General features: G+C 39.9%; 1 protein-coding gene across 5 annotated transcripts in view; it reads right to left on the bottom strand.

The window, feature by feature from the left end:
* nalcn (sodium leak channel, non-selective) overlaps positions 1-26317 on the bottom strand; it is a 66264-nt gene that overhangs the window by 30303 nt on the left and 9644 nt on the right. For all 5 annotated transcript variants that reach the window (XM_085134956.1, XM_085134957.1, XM_085134958.1 and 2 more), the window contains 7 exons: positions 25932-26083; positions 24382-24524; positions 24000-24104; positions 19079-19165; positions 7505-7636; positions 6216-6383; positions 1323-1514 (listed from right to left, as the gene is read on the bottom strand). In XM_085134956.1, coding sequence (XP_084991082.1) covers positions 1323-1514; positions 6216-6383; positions 7505-7636; positions 19079-19165; positions 24000-24104; positions 24382-24524; positions 25932-26083 — 979 coding nt within the window. The remainder of the gene's footprint in view (positions 1-1322; positions 1515-6215; positions 6384-7504; positions 7637-19078; positions 19166-23999; positions 24105-24381; positions 24525-25931; positions 26084-26317) is intronic.

Below are 26317 nucleotides of genomic sequence, written 5' to 3'. Positions count from 1 at the left end.
GCAAGTGAGCGAGACTGAAGGCCAGAGAAGCCATCTAAAGTGAAAGCAGCCCAGAGCGGGAAAGAAAGACAAAAGCAAAGAGGAAGGAAATCAAACCGAGAAAGACATTTGGCATTTGAAAGATTCCCTTTCACTGGTGAGCAAATCACAGAGCTAATGCACATATCCCCTTCTGACCGTCTTTCACAACCGTGTGACTAAGATTTCCAAACATAAGCAATGCAGAAAAAAAGCGAGGAGACAGCTTTTTCCTTTTTTCCCCTCTCCTCTGGTCTCCTGCCCTCTCATGCACTTGAGAGAAGTCAGATGAAGGTGTAGGGAACAGCCAGCTGCGACACGACAGCCCCTGGAGTCAAATGGCACGCCTGCACTTTCTTCTTACCCTTTCTCCTTCAGACAGCACCCACCCAGCTGGCCCCACACCCCCGCCCGCCCACCCCAACCGCCTCTGCCCCTCCCACCTGCTACAATGTCCCAGTCACTGCACATAAAGACAAAACCCAACAACAGGTCTGCCCATAGGGAAGGCAGCCAAACATGATTAAGTATGACGTGACTGGATGCATCTATGTGAGTGTGTGAAATAGAAGAGGGAAAGTAAGAGAGAGAAGGGGAAACACAGCAAACAAGTGGCATCTGTTCATGAGCAGCCCTTCATATCCCGCTGTGCCTGGGATCAGAGAAACGTTGGAAAGGAGAGAAGGAAAAAAATAGGAGATGGAAAGACGTCGCTAATGAGAGAGAGAAGCTTGCGAGCACTTAAAAATCAAAGGAGATGCCACATCTGTCGACCTGTCATGCAACCCATTATCAGCATCTGCAGGGCTTCCCCACTGGATGCAAGAGATTTCCTTATTGGTGCTGCTCATAAAAAAGAAATAAATAAATTCCTTTTGGTGTAGTTTATGTACCCAAATAGTTCAATTTAAATTGCACTGCATGTTTGCCTGAGAAGAAACTATTCCTTTCCACCCCACAGGTCCCCTCTTCTGGGTACAAGATGTATGTTATTAAAACACAACCTTGGGCAATTTTGAAAAGGTTGCCGAGTGTGGCACACACAATAGAGAGGCTGCCTGGCAGTGCAATGGAAATGCAAGCAGCACTGCTTTTTCTTAATTTCTTAAGAATTCAAGAAAATCATGCTGAGACAAAGCTGACAAAAGAAAAACTGAATTTTAACTCTTGATGGCAGCCTACCAAACAGTCTCTTCAAATAAATCATGGTTACTGAAGATGTCTAAGGAATTAAGAATGACCACAAACCCACAGACAAGACAATCTTGGCTCTATAAATATACATAAGCTTCAAGGTTGCTTACCCTGGGGAAGGTGGTGAAACGGTCCAGCTCCTCCACAAAGCAGAACATTTGCAAGCTGATAGCAGACATTACGATGAGAAGGCTGGCTGTGAACACCACCAGGCTGCCTAATTTTTTACCTGGTCCGAATATCTTATAGACAAAGTCTTCCAGAGCTGGGGAAATCTTAATCAAGCGCACCACACGTAGCACCTAAGGGAAAGAAAAAGACATATCACTACCATCAGGTTGCTTTCTGTGCCCCCCTTTTCATAAAGTTTATAATTTAGGTTTTAGGGAGAATTTAAAATACATATCATGGTTATAAAAAGCAAACATAGCAGCACATTGATTACATATTGATTTTAAAAGTGAGAGCATTAAACTTGATCCAGTGGTAACAGTGAGGTAATACTGTGGTCTATCAGTGGGATTAGTCCCTAAATTGCTTGTGGTGACAACAATCCCAAAAGGTAATGCATCTTTGTCAGGCTTGGATCAGAGAGTAGCTATTGATCGAGCTCCTCTCTGCAAAGCCTTCGACCACAGGCTTTTCTTTAGAATCCCATACTAGGCCAAATAAACAGCTCTCTCCTATATCCTAGATATACAACAAAATAAAAAAGACAAACATAGGATACTGTTCTAAAAGGAAGCCTCAAGTAAAAAATAAAAATAAAGACAGTAATAACACTCACAGCAGAAGTGATACAAAGTATGTTCCACTCTTCACATACCATGATAGCAACTGTCTATTTTAAAATAAATTAATAATTTGAGGCTAAGGACAAAGCAAACAAGGGTAAATCCGCAGAGGATACAAGGCAATTACGCGCAAAATTAGTCCACCCCCCCCCCACCCCCCCACACACACACACCACCACCAGCTTCTTCAAACAACAAAGCTCCTGCTGTCTTGTTTTTATTCTCAGAATTCATATTAGGTACATTGAGGTATTGCCATTATGGCAATTCAAATTCAGACTAAAACAAATCTCCATTCCTTAAAACCAGATGTGACATTAGCAAAAAAGCAGCTTGGTTTGGCGACAAGATGATGTTGACTTAATCAAAACCTTGTCCTTGTATGCCAAATAATATAGTGTATCTGACACTGATAATTAACAATAAATGACACCCAGAGAATCATTTTCCAGCTGGGTTGGTGCGTGAGCTTCTAAATTCGGCTTCATGCAAGCCAATGCAATTCTTAACACGAAACTAAACTGTGTGATGTGCCATACTGTCACTGTCAAAGATATCAAAGTTACCCAAGTGATTTTAATTTGAGCATTGGACTCTTACAAGAAACACTGAACAATTTTACCACTTCCTGTCTTTCTCAATAAATAAATTAATAACGCACAGAGATGGGAAGTGTCCATTTTTCTGGCCCATTTATATGGGCTGTTTTGGCTGAATGGACCTTTGTGCATGTTTGTGCGTGTGTGTGTGTGTGTGTGTGTGTGTGTGTGTGTGTGTGTGTCAAAGTTTTATAATAAGCAGGAACCTAAAGAATGAAGCTTTTCAAATGCCCCGTTAGACAGAACTAAATAAAAAAGAGACAATACAAAAACTGCTTTGGCTAGTTTCTTCTAGTTTCTGTCCAAGACAGAAACCTGATTTGAGCACAGAAAATTTAAATTAATTACTCATGACAAAATGTCATCTTCTTAAAGTGCAACCTGCTTGGAAAAAGATGAAAAGTAAGCATGATCAATGAGTGAGGCAGAAGCAATGCACTTAAAGATTCTCTAAAAAAAATTACTTATTAGTTAAAAGGATGAAGCAATTGCATTAGAAAAAAATGGTGGAAACATTGTGTACAACCACTGACGGCATTTTTTCATACACATAAATTCAATCACACACATTAAAATAAATACAATGTTCAATTTGGAAAAACTCATATAACAGTGTAACAAATATCAAGTGAACTGTAGCTTTCAACTGTTCAGCCACAGCTAATCTCTATATTTCCAGGTCTCGAATTGAAAGCCTTGCACATGTGGGAATGGCAGCTATTGTGAGAGTGTGAGAGTATTGTGTCAGCGGGCAGATTGTTTGGTCAAGGCTCATTAAAAACCCATCGAGAAGCCTCTTCCTGTTAGATCATCCTCAGAGCTCTGTCATAGTTACTAGATCAAGGTCAATCGGTTCAAATTTGGTCCGATACAACACTTAAAGGCTTTGTTAGAGCAACAAGGCACCTTCCCTCATGGGCCATTTGTTTTTCTGGCCTGAACACTGGAATGCAAAAAAGAAAAAAAAATGTGCAAACCATTTTGGAGGATGTAAGATCACACCCACACAAGCAAGGACAACACAGAATTTGTAGAGAAAAAAAAAAGCATGGAGCACTACAACTAGCACCTCTACAAAAGTGAGGCCAAAGGCGTAATACACTGTTGCTTCCACCAACAGAATAACATCCCAGCTGTTTGGCTCATATGCAAAAGTCACATAACTGATCCCTACAAAATACCAATAAATAACCAGAATGTAACTTTTCACTGAAAATATCCCTGAAAACATCAGATATCTACACAATACTGAGAAATAAGAAACATAAAAACTAATTTTATCCAGTGTACAACCTGGACAGGTCGCCAGTCTGTTGCAGGGCTAACACAAAGAGACAGCCAACCATTCACACTCACTTTCACACCTATGGGCAATTTCGAATCACCAATTAACCTTGTCCTACTAACTGAATGTCTTTGGACTGTGGGAGGAAGCCCAAGTACCCGGAGAGAACCCACACAAGCACGGACAGAACATGCCAACTCCACACAGAAAGGCACCAGCCAAGTGGTGGATTCGAACCCAACAAGGTCCTGGGGTAAAGAAATTTAAGTCATCAGAAAATACACAGTTAGGTCCCTAAATATGTTTAGGCATCTTTACATTACCACAATGAATTTTAAATGAAACAACTCAGACAAGTTAAAGTGCAGACTTTCACCTTTTATTCAGTGGACTGAACAAAAAGAAAGAATAAAAATGTGATGAACTTTTTAATACAATCCCTTCATTTCAGGGGCTCAGAAGTAATTGGCCAAATTAAATAACTAAAAATAAAATGTTCATTTCTAATACTTGGTTGAAAACTCTTTGCTGGCAATGACAGCCTGAAGTCTCGAACTCATGGACATCACCAGATGCTCGGTTTCCTACCTTTTTAATGCTCTGCCAGGCCTTTACTGCAGCGGCTTTCAGTTGCTGTTTGTTTGTGGGCCTTCCTGTCCGAACTTTAGTCTTCAACAAGTGAAATGCATGCTCGCGTCAGTTAATATCAGGTGATTAACTTGGCCATTCAAGAATATTCCACTTCTTTGCTTTACTAAACTCCTAGGTTTCGTCCTGGGACGTTTCAGGTCTTTTTGTGATGCCGAGTTCACCAGTGCTTTCTTTCTTTATCAGGATGTACCACTCCTAGAATGTTTTTTTTTTCTGTTTTTGCAGTTAAAGGATGGCTTGTTTCACCTTTATGGAGAGTTCCTTGACCACATGTTGTCTGTTCACAGAAAAATCTTCCAAATGCAAGCACCACAAATCAACTGTAGGCCTTTTGACTGCTTCATTGACAATGACATAACAAAGTAAATGCCTACACTGCCCATGAAATAGCCTTTGAGTCATCATCCAATTACTTTTGGTCTCTTTAAAAAGAGGGTGGCACATGTTAAGGAGCTGAAACCCTTAAACCCTTCACCCAATTTGAATGTGGATACCATTAAATGAAATCTGAAAGTCTACACATTATGTTCATATCCATTATATAACTATAATTGGAATATGTTTCAGTAAACAGGTAAAAAAATCAAAGTTGTGTCCAAATATATATGGATCTAATTGTAGATTGTGTAGATGGATTCATGGATTCAGGGGTCCAGTCGGATCACAACTGTAAATTGTAATTTTACCTCAGATCCTCAGACTAATTAAAGATATACTTTGAATTGGCTTTGGATTAACTTTAAATGTTTCCATCTTAAGACTTAAGTAAAAGGCAATGTTTTGAAAATCACTTTAAACCTACTTTTATTAGATGACAACAAATCAGATGATGAAATGGACATTTCTTTTTTATTTGACTAAAAAAGCCTGGGTCATGGGCCTGTTTGCTACTGTGTTGCATCACATACTCTTTTAGCAGCACTCCAAAAGCAATGGGGTACTGAGGAAACCAATTACTTGCCATTTTGGGATCTTTTGTTTGTATATGTTTTTTTTCTTTACACAGAAGAGTTTTAACATATTGCGGGTGCAGAAACAACATTAACAGTGGTTCCTCAGCCTGTGCAGCGATTACACGTCTGTTTTTAATGCAATGCAGCCCAAGGGCCCGAAGATCCTCGAGACGGCCATTTAGGATTGGCTTTCAGCCCTGGCCCTCGGTGCAGATTTCTTCTCCTGTCTGCTGTTGCCTCCACTTCTTTTAAAACATTTTTCCTGGCTTCAATTTAAAATATGCATGTTCTCAGTTTAAACATCTGATACTGTGTCTTTGTTCTATTTGCAATTACATATGGAGTTGAACTCTTCTGCACATTTTTGTATTCTGATATTATTAACATTTTTCACACCAACAACATTTTTCTTAAGTAGAGTCCAAAAAATGTTGCAGAGCGTAAACCCGACATGTGATGTTTGAGGGCTCCTCCAATCCTAGAATCGATAAAGACCCTCTCCTGATATATTTGGAATCATTATTGTCACAGCAAAACATGAAATAACTTTAAATGTATGGAAGAACAGAGACTAGTGATATGGTTTATTTGCATGATCACGGGAAAGTTACAAAACGATTCACAGCATCTGTTCTTCATGGGACTGATAAATGTGTACGGAATCGTGCTTTTTCAATCAAAATGCATGAAAATGTTTATGCATGCAGTTGTGCAACCATACCTGAAAGTAGGTAAACTGGGAATGGTAGAGGTCAGGGTAGATGTGCAGAGTGGTTCCCACCACCAGCAGAGATTCAAACTTGTGCAAAGAGGAGCTGATGTAGCCAGTGAAGCCTAGACACCAGATCTTCAGAAGAGCTTCTAGGTCAAACAGCACAGTAAATGCAACCTAGGACAGAAGGGGGAAAATCCCTTTTTGCATTTGACATCTTTCAGGAGGGCATATACTATAATATTCTGTGGATGACCTTCTTTTTATGGCTACAATGCACTGTCGCAAAGCATGCTGATATATAACAATTTTTTAATATAAAAAGAAATACTGATGATGAAATTGTTTAAAATAATACAACCCCATTACTAAGAAGTAGAGAGGATGTGTCCAACCAAAAACATCCAACAGAAACATAGACAGCTCAAAAAAATATAGGACAGTGAGATGTTTACCACTATATCACATCAGTACTTTGCCTGTTTCAAAAAGTATTTGAAACAAAAGGAGGCTGATTGTTGTTCTTTTTTTTAAGCAAAAATATTTTTGTGTGTGTTTCTCTTCATGCTTTCAGAGGGTGACAGACCAGGACTACAGACAGGTCACTTTAGTACCCAGATCCTTTAACAGCAGAATATGGTTTGGCATTGTCTTACTGAAACGGCCACATACTGTTTACAGTGACCTTACACGTGCAAATTCACTATTCCGTGCACTAATGCACTCTCAAATGATTTCTTTTTTTTTTTTGCTTCTTTTTTATTTTAAATCTGTATCTTCTAGTCGAGTTGACAGCAATAGTAAAACACTGGACTACCATGCAAAGGATCTGAGACATTCTGTAAAACATGCATTTCTCTAAAACGAATGCCTCGTTCCTATGTACCCTTCAAATCCTTCACACAGATTAGAACAAATCTGCAGATGGGTGTCTGCATGATAGGAAAGGAAGGAGACAGAAGGCAATATTTTGTGTGGGTTTTCCCTTTTCTTATCTCCTCCATCCAGCTGTATAAGAGAGTGAGGTGTGAAGTGACTGGGATAGTGGGCACAATCCTTATCGTCATTGTTGGTGTGATGTCACCTGCATACAGATGACATCAAACCAACCTGAAGGACACACAGTATCACACTTGTGTATATTCTAAAACGATGAAATTAAAAAAAACAAAAACAAAAAAACAAGAATTACCGTAAAGCTGTTTAATCTTAAAACAGAATAATTAAAATTAATAATAAAAGTTGTCATAGATTTGCATACAGACAGACAGATAGACAGATAGATAGATAAATCTCACCTCTGCCAGGTAAAACTCATCATAGTGTCTGCGGTGATTCTCGCCTTTATAATAGTTGCTAGCAGCAACGATGACATCCACAGCAACCATGCTTAAGATGAACATGTGGAACACAGATGACCGCATCATTTGCTGTGTGAAAAGCACAAAGGTAATTGAAGTAGAATAGCAGGAATGCTTTTGTTTTCTTTTACTCAAATAGACACAGGAGACAATTAGTATTTAGACCATTAGCTGGCAGCGAGTCAGTCTGAAACGCTTCCCTCAATTCAGCATGTTGGACAGTAGTTGACTGTGTCAGTCCAATCTGTTCAGACTTTGACAGATTGATTGATAATTTGGACAATCTCTGTCAGTGGAAACAAAAACACCACAGAAAAACCCCACTTGCCTTGACTGAGAAAACAAAAAATGTATTGCATGGTGTTCGATAAGAGATCTGCAATTGTGACTTGCTCAGCTAGAGTTTGTGTTTATCTGAGATTTTAATGAACTAACACAGACAAAAGATAACACAAAAATATACTTTCAATTTAAACAGCTGGATATAGCTCCAACTGCAGTAAAAAAACAAAGAGTTTGATAGAACACACACTAAAGGAGATATAGTGCTGTGAAAAGTGTGGCCCCCTTCCTGGTTTCTTGTTTTGGGTTTTTTTTGTTGTTGTTTTTTACCAATTTGTCACACTTAAATGTTTCTGATCATCAAATAAAATGTAATATTACACAAAGATAACCAGCATAAGTTATCTTTGTGTAATATTGAAGTAATGATTTCATTTCTCAAGGGGGAAAAAAGCTATCCAAATCTACATGGCCTTGTGTGAAATAATGATTCAATTCAATTTCTATTCAATTCAATTTTATTTATTTATATAGCGCCAAATCACAACAAAAGTCGCCTCAAGGCGCTTTATATTGTACAGTAGATCGCACAATAATAGATACAGAGAAAAACCCAACAATCATATGACCCCCTAATGAGCAAGCACTTTGGCGACAGTGGGAAGGAAAAACTCCCTTTTAACAGGAAGAAACCTCCGGCAGAACCAGGCTCAGGGAGGGGTGGCCATCGGCTGCGACCGGCTGCAGCAGATGGCCGGTTGGCACCTAAACCTAATAACTGGTAGTGCCACCCTTGGCTGTAAGAACTGCAATCAAGTATTTGCAATAACTGGCAATGAGTCTTTTACATCACTATGGAGGAAGTTTGCATTTTGGACCATTGTCCTGCTGCATAACTCAACTGTGCTTGAGCTTCAGGGCATGAACTAATGGGCGGATAGTCTCTTTTAGGGTTCAGCGGTAATCAGACCTGGGTGTGGCTAGTGAAAGTGAACTCAGCTTTCCAGACATGTTGCTAATGAATGTTAAGTCGTGATTTAAGAAGAGGGGGGAGTTACTTTTTTTACATAGGGCCAGGTAGGGTTGAAAAGCTTCTTTCCCCTTTAATAAATTGTCTAATTTAAGTGTGACAAATATGCAAAAAGTAAGAAATTGGCCAATACCTTTTCAACACCCTGTATGATGGACATCAGGTATTTAAATTTAGAACAAGACAATAGCAATTAAGTTTTAAGTGCCAACCGGGAATGCATTGGGCATGTGTATGTACATATACAGAGTACAGAAAAGCAAAACGTCCTACATGAAATTTAAAAGCAATTAAGGGGGTTTCGTTAAATACTATGAGAAACATTATTCCAGACATCAGAATCAGTGTGCATTCAGACAGGCAAAAACAAGAAAAAGGGAGCAATAAGTGTACGCCGTTTACCCTGAAAAAAGCAGAGGCTTTGAAAGCCTCCGATAACATTACATGATGAAAATAATCACGGAATACGAGAATGTGAAGAAACTGACCCACAGTGATCCGAGACACAGACTGCTCTTTCAGAAAAATGTGGTAATGACGCATTCTTTTGGAAACAATGCGACAGATGTGATCCCAGCCCTAAACTGCACATATTGTATATGGCGTGATGAACAGCATGTGAGTGGGTAGAACGACCCTAAAAAAAGACTTGCATGTGAGATTAGCAATAGGAAGGACTGAAAAAGTGAAAAGTGAGAGGAAGACTTTAAGACAGATGAAGATCGTTTGCAACATTGCTGGAAAGATCAAATTCGCCCCAGGAAAACGGGCCCCCTGCCATTCACCCTCCTACACACAAGGACACTTACAGTACAAACTCAAAAGTCTATAAATCCAGATCTGCAGTCAGTTTGCTTTGAAAACAAGTGAGGAATTATTAGATAAACTTACACAACCAAGCTACAGAGTGACAGGTATATTACATGATGTATTGTATGCTGTTTTACCACACTTATGTTTACCTGACAACAATCTCTTACAGTACAAAAACAGACTTCTGTCAGGAGCAATGGCACTGGTAGCACACCTTGATCATTGCCAGTATTCTGTCTCCTATATTATATATTATATAATATATATTATAATATCACATATTGTTTTTCTTTACTTTTGGCTTTTTCTAACCTTAACCAAATACCTTTAAGCTTCCTAATAAAGCAAACTAAAAAGCAGCAGACTGTTAGCTTAAAACTTTCCTTTTTGCTAAAGCATATAGTTAGGGCTGGATCAGGTGACCCTGAATCCTCCCTTAGTTATGCTGCAATAGACGTAGGCTGCCGGGGGACTCCCATGATGCATTGAGTTTTTCCTTTCCAGTCACCTTTCTCACTCACTATGTGTTAATAGACCTCTCTGTGTTGAATCATATCTGTTATTAACCTCTGTCTCTCTTCCACAGCATGTCTTTTATCCTGTCTTCCTTCTCTCACCCCAACCGGTCGCAGCAGATGGCCCCGCCCCTCCCTGAGCCTGGTTCTGCTGGAGGTTTCTTCCTGTTAAAAGGGAGGGGTTTTTTTTCCTGCTGCGGAGCCTGGGACGGTCTGCTTGCCTCCACCCCGGAGGGAAGGGTAACATCTCTTGGGTCTGGGTGCCGTTTCCCCCTCTGGGGGCGAGGGTACCTGGACCCGGGGCATAGAGTATGTTTGGGGAGTGTGATTGTGTGTACATGTCCATTTACGTTTATCCCTACGTTGGGTGAGTGCTGAGTGTTTGTATATGTGTGCATGAGGGTGGGAATGCATGTCTGTGTCTGTGTGTGCCTGTTTGTCTGTGTCTATATGTCAGGTCGGGTCTTAGACTCCACCTCTCTGGGAACTCCCAGGCCCTCCAAAGTGTGGAGGCCTGTCTCCCCTCACCACACTCCCTGCCAGTGACTGATGCCCTCAGGGGTCGGTGCATTGGTGGTTCTTGGTGTCCGGGGCTGGGCGCTCAGGTATGTACAAGCTCACTCCCGGTGGCTACTTGGCGGGGCCTGGCGCCTGTTGCTCGGTCAGGCCTCTTCCGGGGCGCGGGGGGCCCTCGGGCCTCTGGCCTCTGTGCCTGCGGCTCGGTTCACTCTGGCACAGCTGGCTGCCGGCGGAGCCGGCGGAGCCAGCGGAGCCGGCGGGCACGCCGGTGCAGCCCCCTCTAGCTTCTGCCCGGTGGCTACTGGGTGATCCCTCGTCTGGGGATCCTCAGCCCTTTCCATGAAGGTGGCACGGATGCCCCTCCGGTGGTCCTCCTTGGGCTCTTGCACTCTGGGGCCTCTGGATGTCTGGGGCCTGGATCTCCTCCATGCCTGCTTCATGCCCTGGGGGACAGGGCTATGGCTCTCTACATCCTCTTGCAGACCATTACATGGGGAAACCATTTGAATACAAGTGCGCCAATCCACACAGGTGTGCACACGGGTGTTCACTGTTCGTAGACTTAAATCACACCTTTCTTGGCTGCTACTTCAAAGCACATTGTGCGCTGTCTGTCCTGCGTGCTGCATAACAACATTCAATATTTAGTATTTACTGCTGTTTACACTTAGCTAGATTAATGCGATGGTGTTGTGTTTAGTATGTTGCTTTGGTTTTTTTTTTGCTTGTTTTCTATTCTTTTTCTCTCAACAGGTGATCCCGGAGATATTTTTTCCCCCCCTTTCTCACTGTCCCTCTCCCCTTCTGTTTTTCTTTTCCTTCCTCTTTCTTTCTCCCTTTCCTATCCCTCACTCATGTCTGTCCCGTCTGTAACAACTGAAAATAAAATAAAATAAATAATAAAAACAAAGGTCGATCAAATGGACCAATACGGCAATGCCATGATGATCCATTTGGCAAAATAAATCCATTGGGTATCCTTGTTGGTCTTCAGACAACAATTCTGACGGCTAAAGAACCAAATGGGACAGGCTAAATAAATAAATAAATAAATAAATAAAATAAAAGGGAGTTTTTCCTTCCCACTGTCGCCAAAGTGCTTGCTCATAGGGGGTCATATGATTGTTGGGTTTTTCTCTGTATCTATGAAGCACCTTGAGGAGACTTTTGTTGTGATTTGGCGCTATATAAATAAAATTGAATTGAATTAACCAGCAGGGCTGCATTGCAATTAAAGAGGGTTAAAAAGGGAGGGGTTAAAAGGAGCAGTTTTGAGGTTAAGCACACAGGTTCAGGGGCAATTGTCGGTATAAATCGGTTAGACATATGTCTAAATTCTACTGAGTTCACTTTCCTGGGATCATTGCTTTCACAGTCTTAAATACAAAGAGGCAATACTAAGTTAGTAATATCCCTAAGTTTCTGACTGCTTAAAATAAACTTGGGCTTTAAATCCAGGCTAACAAAGGAGTGTTTGGCTGCCCTCTCTGGTTGAAATTTTCTAGTGTGATTCCCGTATCATGCATGCTGGGTTGGATGTGATCAAAAATTCACTCGACTGGTCAAGCAACAGCACCCTAACTTTTACATCACGGCAGGTGGATGAAAACTTAAACCACTGGATGTCAGCAAAAACAAGATCTTCAGCTGGTGTTATGGTGCTCTTTAAGATGATGTCATTTGCATAAGACCCAGTCATATACAGAGCTATGAAACTACCAGTACAGTCAGCCAAATCTTTCACAAATCTTTTTCTTTTTTCACTTCATGTTTGTTGTAAAATTCTTCCTACTTTTGAAAACTCAACTTACTGGCTAGGCTAGCAGAGCTCATAGCCTTGGGGATGGGTGTTTTTGTGTCGAACTTACACATGCCCACACTAGACACACAGTGCTTAAGCTCCCTGACTGAGATTGGACGTGACAAAGCAGTTTGACATTTCCAGCAACCAGACGTTCTCCCCCATGGGTGTTCTGGCTGAATGGATCTGTGTGTGTGTGTGTGTGTGTGTGTGTGTGTGTGTGTGTGTGTGTGTGTGTGTGTGTGTGTGTGTGTGTGTGTGTGTGTGTGTGTGAAGAAGCAAGACAGAGGCATACTGACAGAGAGCAGAAAGTACATGCTTGTGTGTATGAGGCAGTCAATTTTCTTAAGGTCCTGACTTATATTCTCTGTCAGCTTTTGGGAATCGCATCTCTAAGAAAACCTGGAAAGCAGTGTCTACTTCGAACATCTGTCATATGGAGATACAGCCCTGTAACCATTCACGTCTGCCACAAAACAACCTTTTGATCTTGCCCTCACGCTGCCATTTGCGCCAAATTGCCTAAACATGCAGAGCAATTCGCTGTATAACACTCTCCATGTTGTTCCAAAGGCAAAATGGCTGAGTTTCCCTGATGCAGCTGATGACACTGGCACACCCTGTATGGCCTCAAGATGTCAGAATCAATTTAAGAGCATCAACTGCAGTACAAGAAGGCTCTCCCCTGCTGTTTGATGTTCCTCGGCTTGTATGTCTCTGAAATCCTTTGCCACTTGTTTGATGGATGCTATTTATTCGAGCTGCCTCTGGCTGATTCTTTGAAATACCAGGTGCTCATTGCACACAGGCACAATCATGTGTGCGCGCAGATACACACACACACACACACAGACACACACACACACCACATATAAAAACACTGCTTGTATAAATATGAAAATATGAAGTTGATGATTGCTGAAATAGAATAGAACATTAAGTTGCGATTTTGTCTTTTTTCCAGTGAATAATAGCACAATTTTCTCCGTGAGTGAAGCAAACTTTAATTTCCAATACATAGCACAGCATACCTCCGACATGCAGCGTGTACTCAGCTCTTATGTTCTAGACTGCAACAGATTGTCCATGATGGAAATTATACATGCAAATAGCGTTGTGGAGAAAAGATCATTTCGACTGGCATGCAAATTGGTATCTAGGGAAAAAGAGCACTCAGTGTGTGTTTTTCTCTGGTAAAATTAAAAGTGCAATTGAAAAAAATACAAAGGAATAGGTAATGAACATCTATTTCTCTTTTTGTGAAGACTTCTCGTTACTTGACTTGTGCACTTTTGTTCCTTACTGTTAAGTCAATCTGAACAGTGAAGCAAACTCTCACTCACTAAAGGCTCTCGTCTGTGAAGAATAAACCATAATCTCACCAAAGAGCTGAGACAAAATTCAGCTGTCCTTATATAAGAGATGGAGCGACACAAGCCGCTGTAAGTAAAGAGACCGATCCTCTGAATGATGGGAAAATATCCATAATACCTGGACATTTTCCAGGGCCTGCAACTGTAACACAATCAACAAAGAGACGCAGACTGGCTGCTTCCTCGTCTTCTGTCTGTTCCCTCAGACTGCCAAGGAGGACAAATGCTCTTTCCGCTGGTACATGAGAGGAGTGTAGCACATGTGCAAATAGCTGGCAGGGAAAAGCAGGAGTCACACAGGAATTGTCACCAACAGACTGGGCCATGTTCTGGCACCTACTGCTGCTACAGTTTTCTCTCTCCTGTTTACTGAGATTAAGAAGAACTTGAGTGGGATTACAGACTGTTTTGCTTGAGTTATCTTTTAAGTCTCTATACTTGACAAAGAGTTCTCTTAAGGCTTTTTTATTCCAACCAAATTAAAAAAATAAATAAATAAAATATGCAAACCAAATTCAGAAGCCTACTGTCAAATTAAGATATCAACACAGAGTTATTGTAATTCAAAGCTTTTGGCTGAAGGAGTGGGTGCATAAAGTCTTACTGGGCTGTGGATCAAGTTAAGTGGGTGCCCCTTGACTTATTACGGCCTTGACTACAGCAGGCTGACTCATGTCTCTGGCTGGAAAAAGGGTCTTAATAAAACATGATGGTCTCCCTTTCTCCCTTTAATATCTGCTGGCTTTGCCACCTCTGCGTCCATTCTGTGTCTTAGTCCTAGAATAGGACTGTGTGGTGTATCTAATTTCAGAAAATATATCACTGTGCTCCTGTCTAGACTGAAAGAACAATTACATTCAGAGCTGATCTCACAGGAACAGTCACATGTTGTTCACTTTCTTCTTGTAGATGATCCATTTCACATTACACACATATGCACTACCTACCTTGCTATGTCTTTCTTTTCTGCATCCTGTGTTCTCCTCATCTAATTTCCCTTCTTTGTACCCTCTTTCTCCTTCCACGCAAAGTCAAACTGACCTTAACCTTCACACATTGTAGATCTTTGTGTTTGTGTGGCTGCCTAAAAGTATACGAGTGATGTCACTGAGAAGATCCAGAAGACAAAGATCAGTGGCAGGGACAAATAGGGAGCTCAAGAGAATCAATAACCTCTGGCTTTAGGGAGAGAGAGGTCAAAAAGATCCTCCTTTTGCTCAGTAAGCTAGTGGTTTATCCATCACACTGCATTTAGCTCTGCAGATGAGGAGTGAGGAACAGCAACTGCTCATTGGCAAAGAGACAACGCAAAATTAAACACATGACTTTGCTGGATTACTAGAAGACCTGAACATTCATTATTGTTTTTCCACTTTCCCTAAGTGGTCATTTGAAGCTCTTTTAATTATTGACTCCAATAGTATATATCTGCAGTGAGTATTTCTCTTTATTTTGCCTATAGCAGCCAAAGCACCAATCTGCGGTATAATTATGGCACGGTGGAGCATCAGGGGCTAATTAGCAGACCAAATCTATGGGGAAAGGAACAGAATGCTTCATTAACCTCCACCGGTCTCCGACTGAAAACCCTTAAATAAATACTGTCCAAGCAGCCTGTGTAATTAAAATATAGCAACGAGAGACCTTCTGAATGTAAGATGGCTCCTACAGGCACTACTAAAAACTCACAGGAACACTCGTGCATGTCTTTTGTTCTCACAGCCTTTAATTCTGAACTCTACTGCTGATTATAATGTCTAAACATAAAAATATGCTTTTAATGCTATAGCAAAGAGAAACGTGCAAATATGTATATGAAAATGATTGTTGGTAGATTTCATGAGCACAAATATGTTTTTACTGTCCGAAAGCGAAAAGAACAGAATATTCTAATTCAACAAAAATGACAACCAGGATGCCATATGTTGTCAAAATTTTGATTAAGACTATACTGCTGTAAGACAGCATTAGTTAAAAATGAGATAATAAAAACATTAGAAAAACAGCTGTTAGAGTGGACGAGGAAAGTGAAGGTGCTCCCTGCTTAGAGGGCTATTTTTGTTTGTAGCCCCTCAGGAGAGGAAGCTGCCATTTCCTCCCCGTCTCCAAAAAGAGCAGGTGGTTAATCAATTATGTGCTATCTCCAACTGCTGCAGCCAGATTGGACCAAGACAGACCCAGACTGACACACACGCACACGCAGACGTCTGCAGGCAGATTGCCGGGCTGCCTGTTGAAGACGCAGAGGCCTGACCGGACACTTGCACGTAGTTTCAAAGACATTCCGACGGTAATAGGTGAGACGGCAGCAGACAAAGACAGGATGCACACGGGTCTCCTATCTGCAGAAAGCACCCACCTGCCAGCGCTGAAACATTTTAATCATTTGACGGCCAATTACTCTGGAGCCAGGCAGAGCAGAACAGAAACTCACACTTCACTTCCCCAGCACTCACAGATGGCCCTGCAGGCTGGATCTCCACTACCTGTCTTCACTCTACCTGTCAAGTCAGCTAACGCTGTTCCCTTCTGATATGGATGGAAAAGCAAAGAAATACAGTGTTTGGCAAGGCTTTAAAGAAAGCGTGCAAGGGGCATCCATCAATAATCTGATACTGGTGTAATATGGCATGCCTCCTCACACCAACCATTACATCAGAGAAGAGAAATGTGTGGGTTTTTTTTTTTAAATCACATTTACATACATTGAGTAAACTACTGTGTACAACTGCCCACGACACATGGATGCACAGATACACAGGTGCACCTACACTAACTGTCAATGCAATCAATCCCATGTCTTTCCTATTTAAACTCATTTTACAGTGATTTTCAGTTACATTTCTTTTATTTAAATATAACAATATCTAAAAATTGTAATACCTTAAGGAAATTCTAAGTCTGAAGTACCATTTGCAGTGGGAAATATCATGATTTAATAATGAACAGTGTGTTGTTTGTCTTTATTATGCTTTCTCATTAGAAGTCAAAGCACATTATGGACTGGCCTGTTCCGATAAATTAGGAGACCGTTTAAATTAAAGTCCTTTAAAAATAAAAGAATAATTCTTCAAGTCAATACTGGTGAATATTTTGTGTACAACGCATTTTAGATGAGATTAACCTCTTTCAACAACTAATCTGTGAAACCTGTAACATATTTCCTTACTTAAAATCCTTCTTTGTGATCTCTGATTAGGCCTTTCTGGTTCGGTTTGAAGAGCTGGGTTAGATCTTGCAGTGTTTTTGACAACATGAAAACATCAAAACATTTTCAGAGTGCTTTGATGGCTTTACATGCCACAAACTGCTGTCAGTGTCTGACTGGCACCAGAAAACAATGGACGACTTTTGAGATTAGCACTGTACAATACATGTCAAAATCAGTCACAAGTATTCAGCTAATACTTAATCATTATTTGCCTCACATTTGACACACTGAATGCACAAGCAGGCTAAAACATTTACATACCAGCTTAAAAAAATAAGAATCTCAACTTAACAAACAAACAAAAACAAAAGTTTCAGCAGGTTATGTAAACAAAATCTTATTTTCCTTGCTTGCACTCAAGTCTATCTGCAAGGCAGATTTTCCTCAGCTTTTGTCAGATGGTATCATTGGTAAACACGTGTCACTGATTGTTACCATGGAAACATGAAAATCATCTAGGCTATTTTGACGGTAGGATCTGAAATCCCATAGTAATATATACTAAATATTTAGCTAACATATGCTTTTCCTTTTAAAACTCTTTTTATTGTTATAATACATGCATTGTCTAGTACTGGCCTTAATATGAAATACATTTTGCTGAAGTTAATAAAGCAATATCAGGATTATTTCTATCCTATGTTTCTGTGTTTTGATTATGAGAGACAGATGTTCATCTATCACAATTTCAAGGCCATTTCCAACAGTCCATGTGATGGTAGTGTGATTGCCTTGCATCTACCAGTTCACTGTGAAGCTTGCTCCCTCTCACAGGGAGCCGGCCTCACAGCATCTGTATCCTCTGGTATATGACTTGAAAAAAATCCTTTCCTTTCTCCTATCCTATTATCAGCAGTTAATGATGTAATGATGTGAAGCAAGAATCCAGAATTATGTACAGCAAAGCAATCAAACAAGAAGGCATGGCCTTTGAGGTAAACGTTCACCAGATTCAGCTTCTTTCTGCCCATCTGCTCATAGTTTTACTGGAGGCAAATGCAATCTAACCCGCAATTCATCCACACAGCAGTCTGACTAAAACAGAAGCTGTCTTTTTTGACCCAGTGCTATAAACGTGACCTAATGCTGCTGTCTTTCACTCCATTAACCTTTCTACTGTTGGAAAGGGTCTTCTTGTTATCACATAATGACAATAATAGCTATTTGTTATGAGTGAATAAGGCAAATGAAGAAGTCTTTGATTGTTCCTTGTAATGCAGCACACGGCTCAGAGGGAAGTCAGCCGTGTTTATCCCTCTGGTTATCCCTCTATCTAAATCTTTCCTTCAGCCGATGATGAGGCTCTGGGGGACATGCTGCTTTAATGGGAATACTGCATATTTCGCATTTTCTCTTTTCTTCCCTTCTTCAAATTTCGATGTTATTATTTGCACTCTCTTCCTTGCTCTGTTTATGTGTGCATGCATCCTTAAAACCTAGCTCCAGAACAGCTTTAACTCCATTAGGGCGTGCTGACAGCCATCCACCTTCATATAGCTGCAGACTCCATTGGCAGTCTTTCACAGCAAGGGCCCAGCTTTTTACACCACAACATGCCGCTATCAACAGCGGGCCAGCTGCAAACAACACCCGCCGCTTTCAGCTTATCTTTAAAGCCCAACCATTTGGATCACACCAACCACGAGACACCAGTGGTGTCCATCATGTAGAAGTCATTTAAAACCCATCTGTCACTGGAGCGACATCATTAGCGCAGCGTTACACATCAAACATGAGCCTCCCCTCATTTTAAATCCCATCACTTAACTGTTTGACACTGTTCAGCCACTAAAGAAAGAAACAAATGCAAAAACAATGATGTGATACTGCATCAGTCTACAGCTGCTGTTAGGAGAATTAACTTATCTGCTTTTTGTTAATAGACAGAATAGGAATTATGCAGGTGCATACGAGAGGAAAAAGAAACAGTTTACACCAGCAGCATATTAATCGTGTGACGTGTTTACCTGGAGGCAGGCAGGCGCTCGGCCATGTGGTTTGTTGACGTCCACAGCAACAAGCTGCCATCCCCCAGCAGCATCTTCATGGAACATCTGAGGCACAAGGACAGCATGTAAGTGGAAGAGCGAACACACACACACACACATAAAATCTCCATACCATTCAAAACACTGGACACAACAGACATTTCAACCTCTAGGCTACATCTTCATAAGACATCTGTGGCCAGAATAAAGCTGAAGGCATACACACAGAACCAACCCACACAAGCAGTGTGATAGCTACTAAATACAGTATGCAGGCCTAAGGACCTAACACCGGAAATAAATATCAGAGCAGAGACTTTCAAATACACAAGACAGCTGGTTCACTCATTAATAACAGTTCTACCAAATCTTGAATATAACAAATTAGACATATGAGAAATATCAGCATAGAGTTGAACTTGATATTAAGAACCAAAAGTGTTTATTTCAGTTAGCTGCCAAACATTACAATAACTCATATACAGCAAACATACTGTGATTGCCATGTATCGGTATCACACCAAGATCAAGTGTTTATAGCCACTCGGGCAGATGGTAAACAGCCTGCATTTGTATAGCGCTTTTCTAGTCCCTAAGGACCCCAAAGCGCTTCACACTACATTCAGTCATTCAGTCATTCACCCATTCACACGCACATTCACACACTGGCGATGGCAAGCTACATTGTAGCCACAGCTGCCCTGGGGCGCACTGACAGAGGCGAGGCTGCCGGACACTGGCGCCACCGGGCCCTCTGACCACCACCAGTAGGCAAACATGGGGTTAGTATCTTGCCCAAGGATATTTGGCATGGCAGCTAGGAGGCAGCCTGGAATCGAACCACCGACCTTCTGATTAGTGGCTGACCTGCTCTGCCACTTATTACAGAATTATATTAATTATATTAATAATAATAATAATAATAATAATAATAATAATAATATAATTATATTACAGAAAATCTAAATTAATAACACACAAACCATAATTTCACTGAAAATTAATTTGCTGCCTAGGCTGGAGAAAACTATGTGATCGTAAAGCAAACATACAGAGAAAAATGAGGGTTGACGGAATGTAGCATAACAAATCTCGTAGTCAGGCTACAGGAAACATTTAAAGGCCTGGCAGACCTGGACATTATTATTAATTGTGTTAAATTACTATATGGCAGCAATGTTGTTAATTTTATGGGCATTTATGCATTAGCTGCAAGATGCCATGAAGTAAAATTTGGCCTGGTGGTGGGAAAACTTTAGGTGATCATGTAGGAACAACAAATAACAGAATCAAAAGTTGACTAAATTCAGTATTCACCCTCTGGTGACCAAAATGCTTGTATGAAATACACAGCAGTCATTTACTGTGACATTTTGGTCTGGTCCAAAGCAGAGCACTGACCAACACAATGCCAACAATGTACTAACATGCAGCTAGAATTAAATTAAAAAACAAAACTGACTAATCTGAAAACAGGAGAACACTGCTTTTGAACTCTACACGAGCCAGATGTGACTTAATCTGGAGTATTAATGATTTATTTAGCAAATGAGCTGGTATAGTGTTTTTGGCCTGACCGTCCTTGAAATCATTCCATGCAGTAGGTGGTGGATTAAATCCTTTTGTACCATGAATTTTCTCTGAAGTGATGTGAGGAGCATAAAACACAAATGTGTGGACTGATCTGCAGCTGCTGGCTTCTCACACATAAAACATTTTTAACATGCCTGCATCATTTGTCATCCTGTTCTGTGATTAGATACCCACCATCCCACCTGCTGCACACTGTTTCAGCTTTGATATCTACTACATCATTTTAAAATCACATAGACTGATGTCAAATCCACAGCATGCCATTAGCTTTGTTTTGTTTTTATATCAGCAAAAACAATGCTGATATCAACGTTGATATCAAAAATTTAAAGTTGATATTATTCTACTCAAGACAAACCAAGATAAGGTTACACTATATTTCAGCTTAATGTTCAGCACTTCATAACTGCTCATCAGAATATAGAATTTAAAGTCTGATCTTGTCAAACAAAGGCTGATTTATCCTTTTCATTTTTTTTCCCATTTTTAATCAACGCAGTTAAGCTTTCCATTCTAATCTCTATTCAAAGCTGCAATAATCGGGAGACAATATAGCAAAGACAAGAAATAGGGAGTATAGAATGGGTAGCATCTCCCAGGGCCACCTTATACCAACCTTGCTCTCTCCGGGGAACCTTAAGAATGGATCATATTCTTTTCATCATCTGTGATTGACAGTTAAGTGTAACACCAAAGCTAATTAGTTTTCCCCCCTCTAAGATAAAGACTGGGGCATGACAATGTGATTATGATTAATTTTGATAATGGCAAGAAAGGCTAATTGTTTTCAAGGTCACAGGAGTATGCCAGTGGCACTAGCCTGTTTTCCATTCATGAGTGAAGTAGGAGAGGTTTTACTTTCATGACATTACAAGAAGAATCTTTTTCAGGACTCTGTGGAAAATACGTCTGTAGTTCACCGCTTGTCAGGTTGACATCATTCGGATTATTCATTTCAAATGTTTAAACTCTAAACCAAACACTGGCTTCATAGCTTTACCATCAACACAATTGCCAAATGCAAATTTGCACATGGATTCATAACATATTTGTTATATATTGTATATATTGTTGTACTGTATTCATTAGAGGTTGGCTACACACAATACACAATAAGAAACCATTTATAGAATGAGCCTCAAATTATATTTTGTCACATAAATCACTTTTATATGTTCCTCAATAGCTCTTGGGGCATTAACATTGGTGAATATTCCTGATAATTTCTCTCTCTCTTGTTTATGTCCCTATATAGTTTCAAAACTATTTGCAAATAGTGAAAGGAAAACTCCAGAAGCAAATATTAGACCAAAGAAACTCTTAAGTTCAGTCTTGCAATTTGCTTTCACATATCTAAGTTGTTTTTTAAAAAGTATTATTTAATTGTTGCTAAAGGACATTTGTTTTTTGTTATTTCTCTATTTAGCCTTTGGAGCTGTCAATTCCTTAGTGCTCCATAATGAATACATTAAATACAATACAATGTAATGTATACAACTTTACTTATTTTGCTATATAACATTATTTCTGCGGGTTATTGCATAGCAGTGGTGGTGTGATAAGAAGAAATGAGAGAAATTAATCAAAATCTATTATAGATGAACCCCCAAACTATATATATTTTTAAAGAGTTTAAAATGTAATGTGGACAAACTGCAGACTCATAATAGGTTATGAAAAGTTCACATGCTGAAGTCTTTTTGAAGCTCCATCAACCCAGCATTCAGACAAAGCTTAGTATTTTCAAGACTGTTTCCTGTATCGTGTTTATAAGATCGTTTAAAAGATCGTGTTTATACTCAAAATGAAATTGGAGCTGCTCTCGAGAGCTTTCAGCTAAACATCATCTCAAGGGAAAATCTGCAGAGCAGGACAGACAAACTGTACCAATGGAGATGGCTGGAACATGTCTGTCGCATGCCACACAACTCGCCTTGTGCCAGCCGTGCGCTGGATACACCTGGTGGCAAACAAACCACGGTTGATCTAAAGACGCCTGGCACAGAAACGTCAAGAAAGCACTGTAAAGCAAAGGACTGACACCCTAAAGAGCTCCCTGACGTGCTGCAGACAAATTCAGGCAGAGATCCCTGGCTTCAAGTAGCAGATAACACACAGACAGGATGCGTGAGATAGACACTGCAAAACAAAGCTGAACAAGGTAGTTAAGAAGATCCCCTTTCCAGCCATGCTGTTCAGCTTTTATGTTAAATCCCAAGGGTATAATCCTTCAGTATGTTCTGGAAAGGGACACCCAAGACATGCTGATGAGATTCCCAAACTCTCTTCCATTCATCTCAATACAGGAGAAATCCTCTTCCAAACTCTTTTCAAAAGTCTAGCTGCCTTTTTTGAGTTTTCGTGAGTGTGACCCCAGATATTCATGGCATAAAAAAAATTCTTTTTTGGGACCTTGGTTTTGTTGGAATAACAGATCTACTCACACCAATCACTCTTGTCAGACTGGTATGATGCAGTATAAGGGCCTTGGAAAGAGCACACACACAACAACAGCCACATTTTTTTTTTTTTTTTTTAATCTACGTATGTTGAATCACCATAACCATGACATTTGCTAGAAACCGCTGATGTGACCATTAGTGACTTCATTGAATACTGTGATCTGCGCATATCTCAAAAATGTTAAGTTGCAAGCTATACTCTATAAAGAGTAGAGAGGTAACAGATTTGCAACAGCATTTAGTGTTTAGCTGTACCATTGGATTTTTTTCCTGATAAAACAAACACAATCTGTGAAAATGCATAATCTTGGATGAGCCAAACGCCCACTGAGAACCTGCCCAACTTGATGCCACCAATTCGGACACAGCTTTCACTATGTCCCCTGAATGATTCAGTAAAGGCCCAACAAAAGCAAGAAACATTTCACACAGTCAACAACCAAGTTCATAGAGTAAACCTTTCCTGCTACTGAGAGCCAACTTGTCACATGGCCACATAAAAGTCTTGTCTTTTTTTAATTATTATTTTTATCTGAATATTTTTTACATATGAGCCTACATACACTAAGGTCTATTAAAAACTTACCGTATACGAGTCATTAAGGAGTCATTTCTTTCGATTTCTGAAGGCATTTATGGATCACAATACACTGCGGAAAATCTATATAGTGTCAAAATGTGTTTGTGTTCTAGTCATCTGAATTTGATGCACTTGATTACCAACGTGTACAGGTTTTAAAAAGATCAATTGTAGGCACCAATTCAACCAAGTTAAAATGTAAGAGACATACAATTTGTCAGTTTTATGGCTCTATTCTTTTAGCTTGGTTCTGTAGCAGTTGTACCTGTGTTGTAGCAGTAGAGGTGGTACTGCTCCTTGACCCCCACATCTGCTGAAACTGGACTCTAATCTCAGCAAATGTCTCAATGATGACTGCAATGAAGACATTCTGTAAAAAGAAAAAAAAAAAGAGGACAACGATAGAGTAAGAGCGCTCAGGCTATTCGAAGTCAATGACCAAGTGCAAGCCCATTGCTTGATTTCCTTTCACTGTCTGAGACGTGACATTAATTCTCTCATTAGCCAGAGGACATTCTACTAAAAAGGGTAAATCATCATGTTTGTAGGTGAACTATTAGGTTATGTTAATTAACCTTAACCTTTCGGTGTTCAACGATCTCCAGAAATGATCATGAAAAGTGCAGCAGAGAGAGCCAAGCTCTAACCTTGACAAGCCACGCCAAGAAGAAAATCAGAGTTATAAAGTAGAAGTAGGAGCGCCAGCGAGGGAAACTGTCAATGGCTCTGTACATGAGGAACACCCAGCCTTCCTGTGACGCAGCTTCATACACAGTGAAGATACTCGTGCCTGAGCAAAAACACACAAGAGTCAGAAAGAAGCAGTCAGATGAGAAGCTGATTTCTGAAGAAACAAACGTCAGCATCTGTCTTTTGCTTAACATGTCGATGTCTGTGAACCGCACACCAATTATTATGTTTCCCCCGAAGACTAAGCCATTTAAAAAGATAACAGTTTGAGTTTCTCTTTTTACCTATAATGAGTGTTTACTCTGACAGCTCACAGAGTCCTCATAGTTCCCTTTGTTATAATGACAAGACGGGAAATTCTGTTTGCCAGACTCAAACCCAATCAATTCATCTTTGATGCCTCTAATTAACATAAATTATGTCAGCAGGCCAAGCAAAAGGAACAAAAAAAAAAAATCAAAAATTAAATCTTTGCTGTTTTTCTGATTAACATGCTCTTTGCAAAGGAACTGTCTGTTCTATTAAGTCTTAGCCAAAGATGATTTTATGGAGAAAAACTATTTCAAGTTATTGTAGTGCTTGAAAAAGTAGAGTGAACATTCTCTTTTTACTTTTCTGAGGTATATAATATTCTTCTCTGCACAAATTAATCAGTGTTAGATTGGAAACAAGTAGCTGACAACTGTCATCAAAGGTTGAGTTCCCCAGTTAAACTATTACCATTCAAACATACAAGGTGTATCAAAAAGAATCATCTGATTTTAAAGGGCTTTAATTACCCAGCCACTACGTGCGTTTCTCATGGCTGCCTGGTCAAAACTGTTACGTTTTGTATGGAAAACGTAATATTCAGCCATGCATTTCAAAAATTACTGCAAGACTTTATGTGCATTGCTTTAAAAAAAATATAGCCTTTTGAAATTGGATGATTCTTCTTAAAACACTCTGTATATTTCCTCTTGGTGAGAGTCAAGACTTTGTCATGTGACTAACTTATTCCTAACAAACAACTGAATAACATTTTGAATGGACTAGTCTGCAGCATCATTTTTTTCATTTTATCTTTGGATTCAGCCGATCTGTAGGTTTATAACTTTAATTTCCACCAAACTATGTCTCATCCTTTCGTCCCTAGCAGATTACCCAGGCCCTATCTGATAACTAGCAGGATTTTTGTTTTTACCTGGAGGGCTGGTGTGTTTTCAAAGTGTATTTTTTAAATATTTTTTGAGCTATGTAGAATAGACAAAACAAGGTCATTTTTTTCCACAAGTCTTGATCAAATATATGGAAGCCTTGAAGGTGAAATTTTCTAGTTAAATGTTTAGTAACATGTGCTGAAGTTACTCAGTATAGAATTATAATTTTCATTACAGTGTGTATTTTTTGGCCTCCGTAAGAAATTTAAATTGTAAAATTGTATATATTTTTTAAACAAATAAAAATATATAATAATAAATAGTTCTTTATCCGTGTACGTTTGAAGGAATCATTTTGTAGCGCATACCTAGTTCATTGAATCCACTATAACCGAGCTCCTGTCGGCTCAGACCCAGTTCTTTCAGGTCCATACATTTGAAGCCATAAGGACACTGGTAGCCTTCTCCATCAGGGGAGCAGTGGGTGTCTGGGATGGTCAAGTTGTTCAATGACACATTGCTTACCAATAAAACAAATAGAAAAAAAAAATTACTAGCTCATATCAAAAATGGCAGTGCTTGCAAAAAAGAAAAATGCCTAATAAAAAAGAAAAACAAAGGTTAATGTGTGAATACAATTCCTCTCTTTGTCTTATTGCCACAGGTGTTACCAGGAACAGCTTGATTGGGCTAATGAAAATTAATGCTTTCAAATTGTCTGCACAGACATTCATCCAAATTGTTTATTAGAGGT

This window comes from Neolamprologus multifasciatus, chromosome 16, assembly GCF_963576455.1.
Source record: "Neolamprologus multifasciatus chromosome 16, fNeoMul1.2, whole genome shotgun sequence".
Classification (NCBI taxonomy): Eukaryota; Metazoa; Chordata; class Actinopteri; order Cichliformes; family Cichlidae; genus Neolamprologus; species Neolamprologus multifasciatus.
This window is presented reverse-complemented; position numbering and strand designations above follow the sequence as displayed.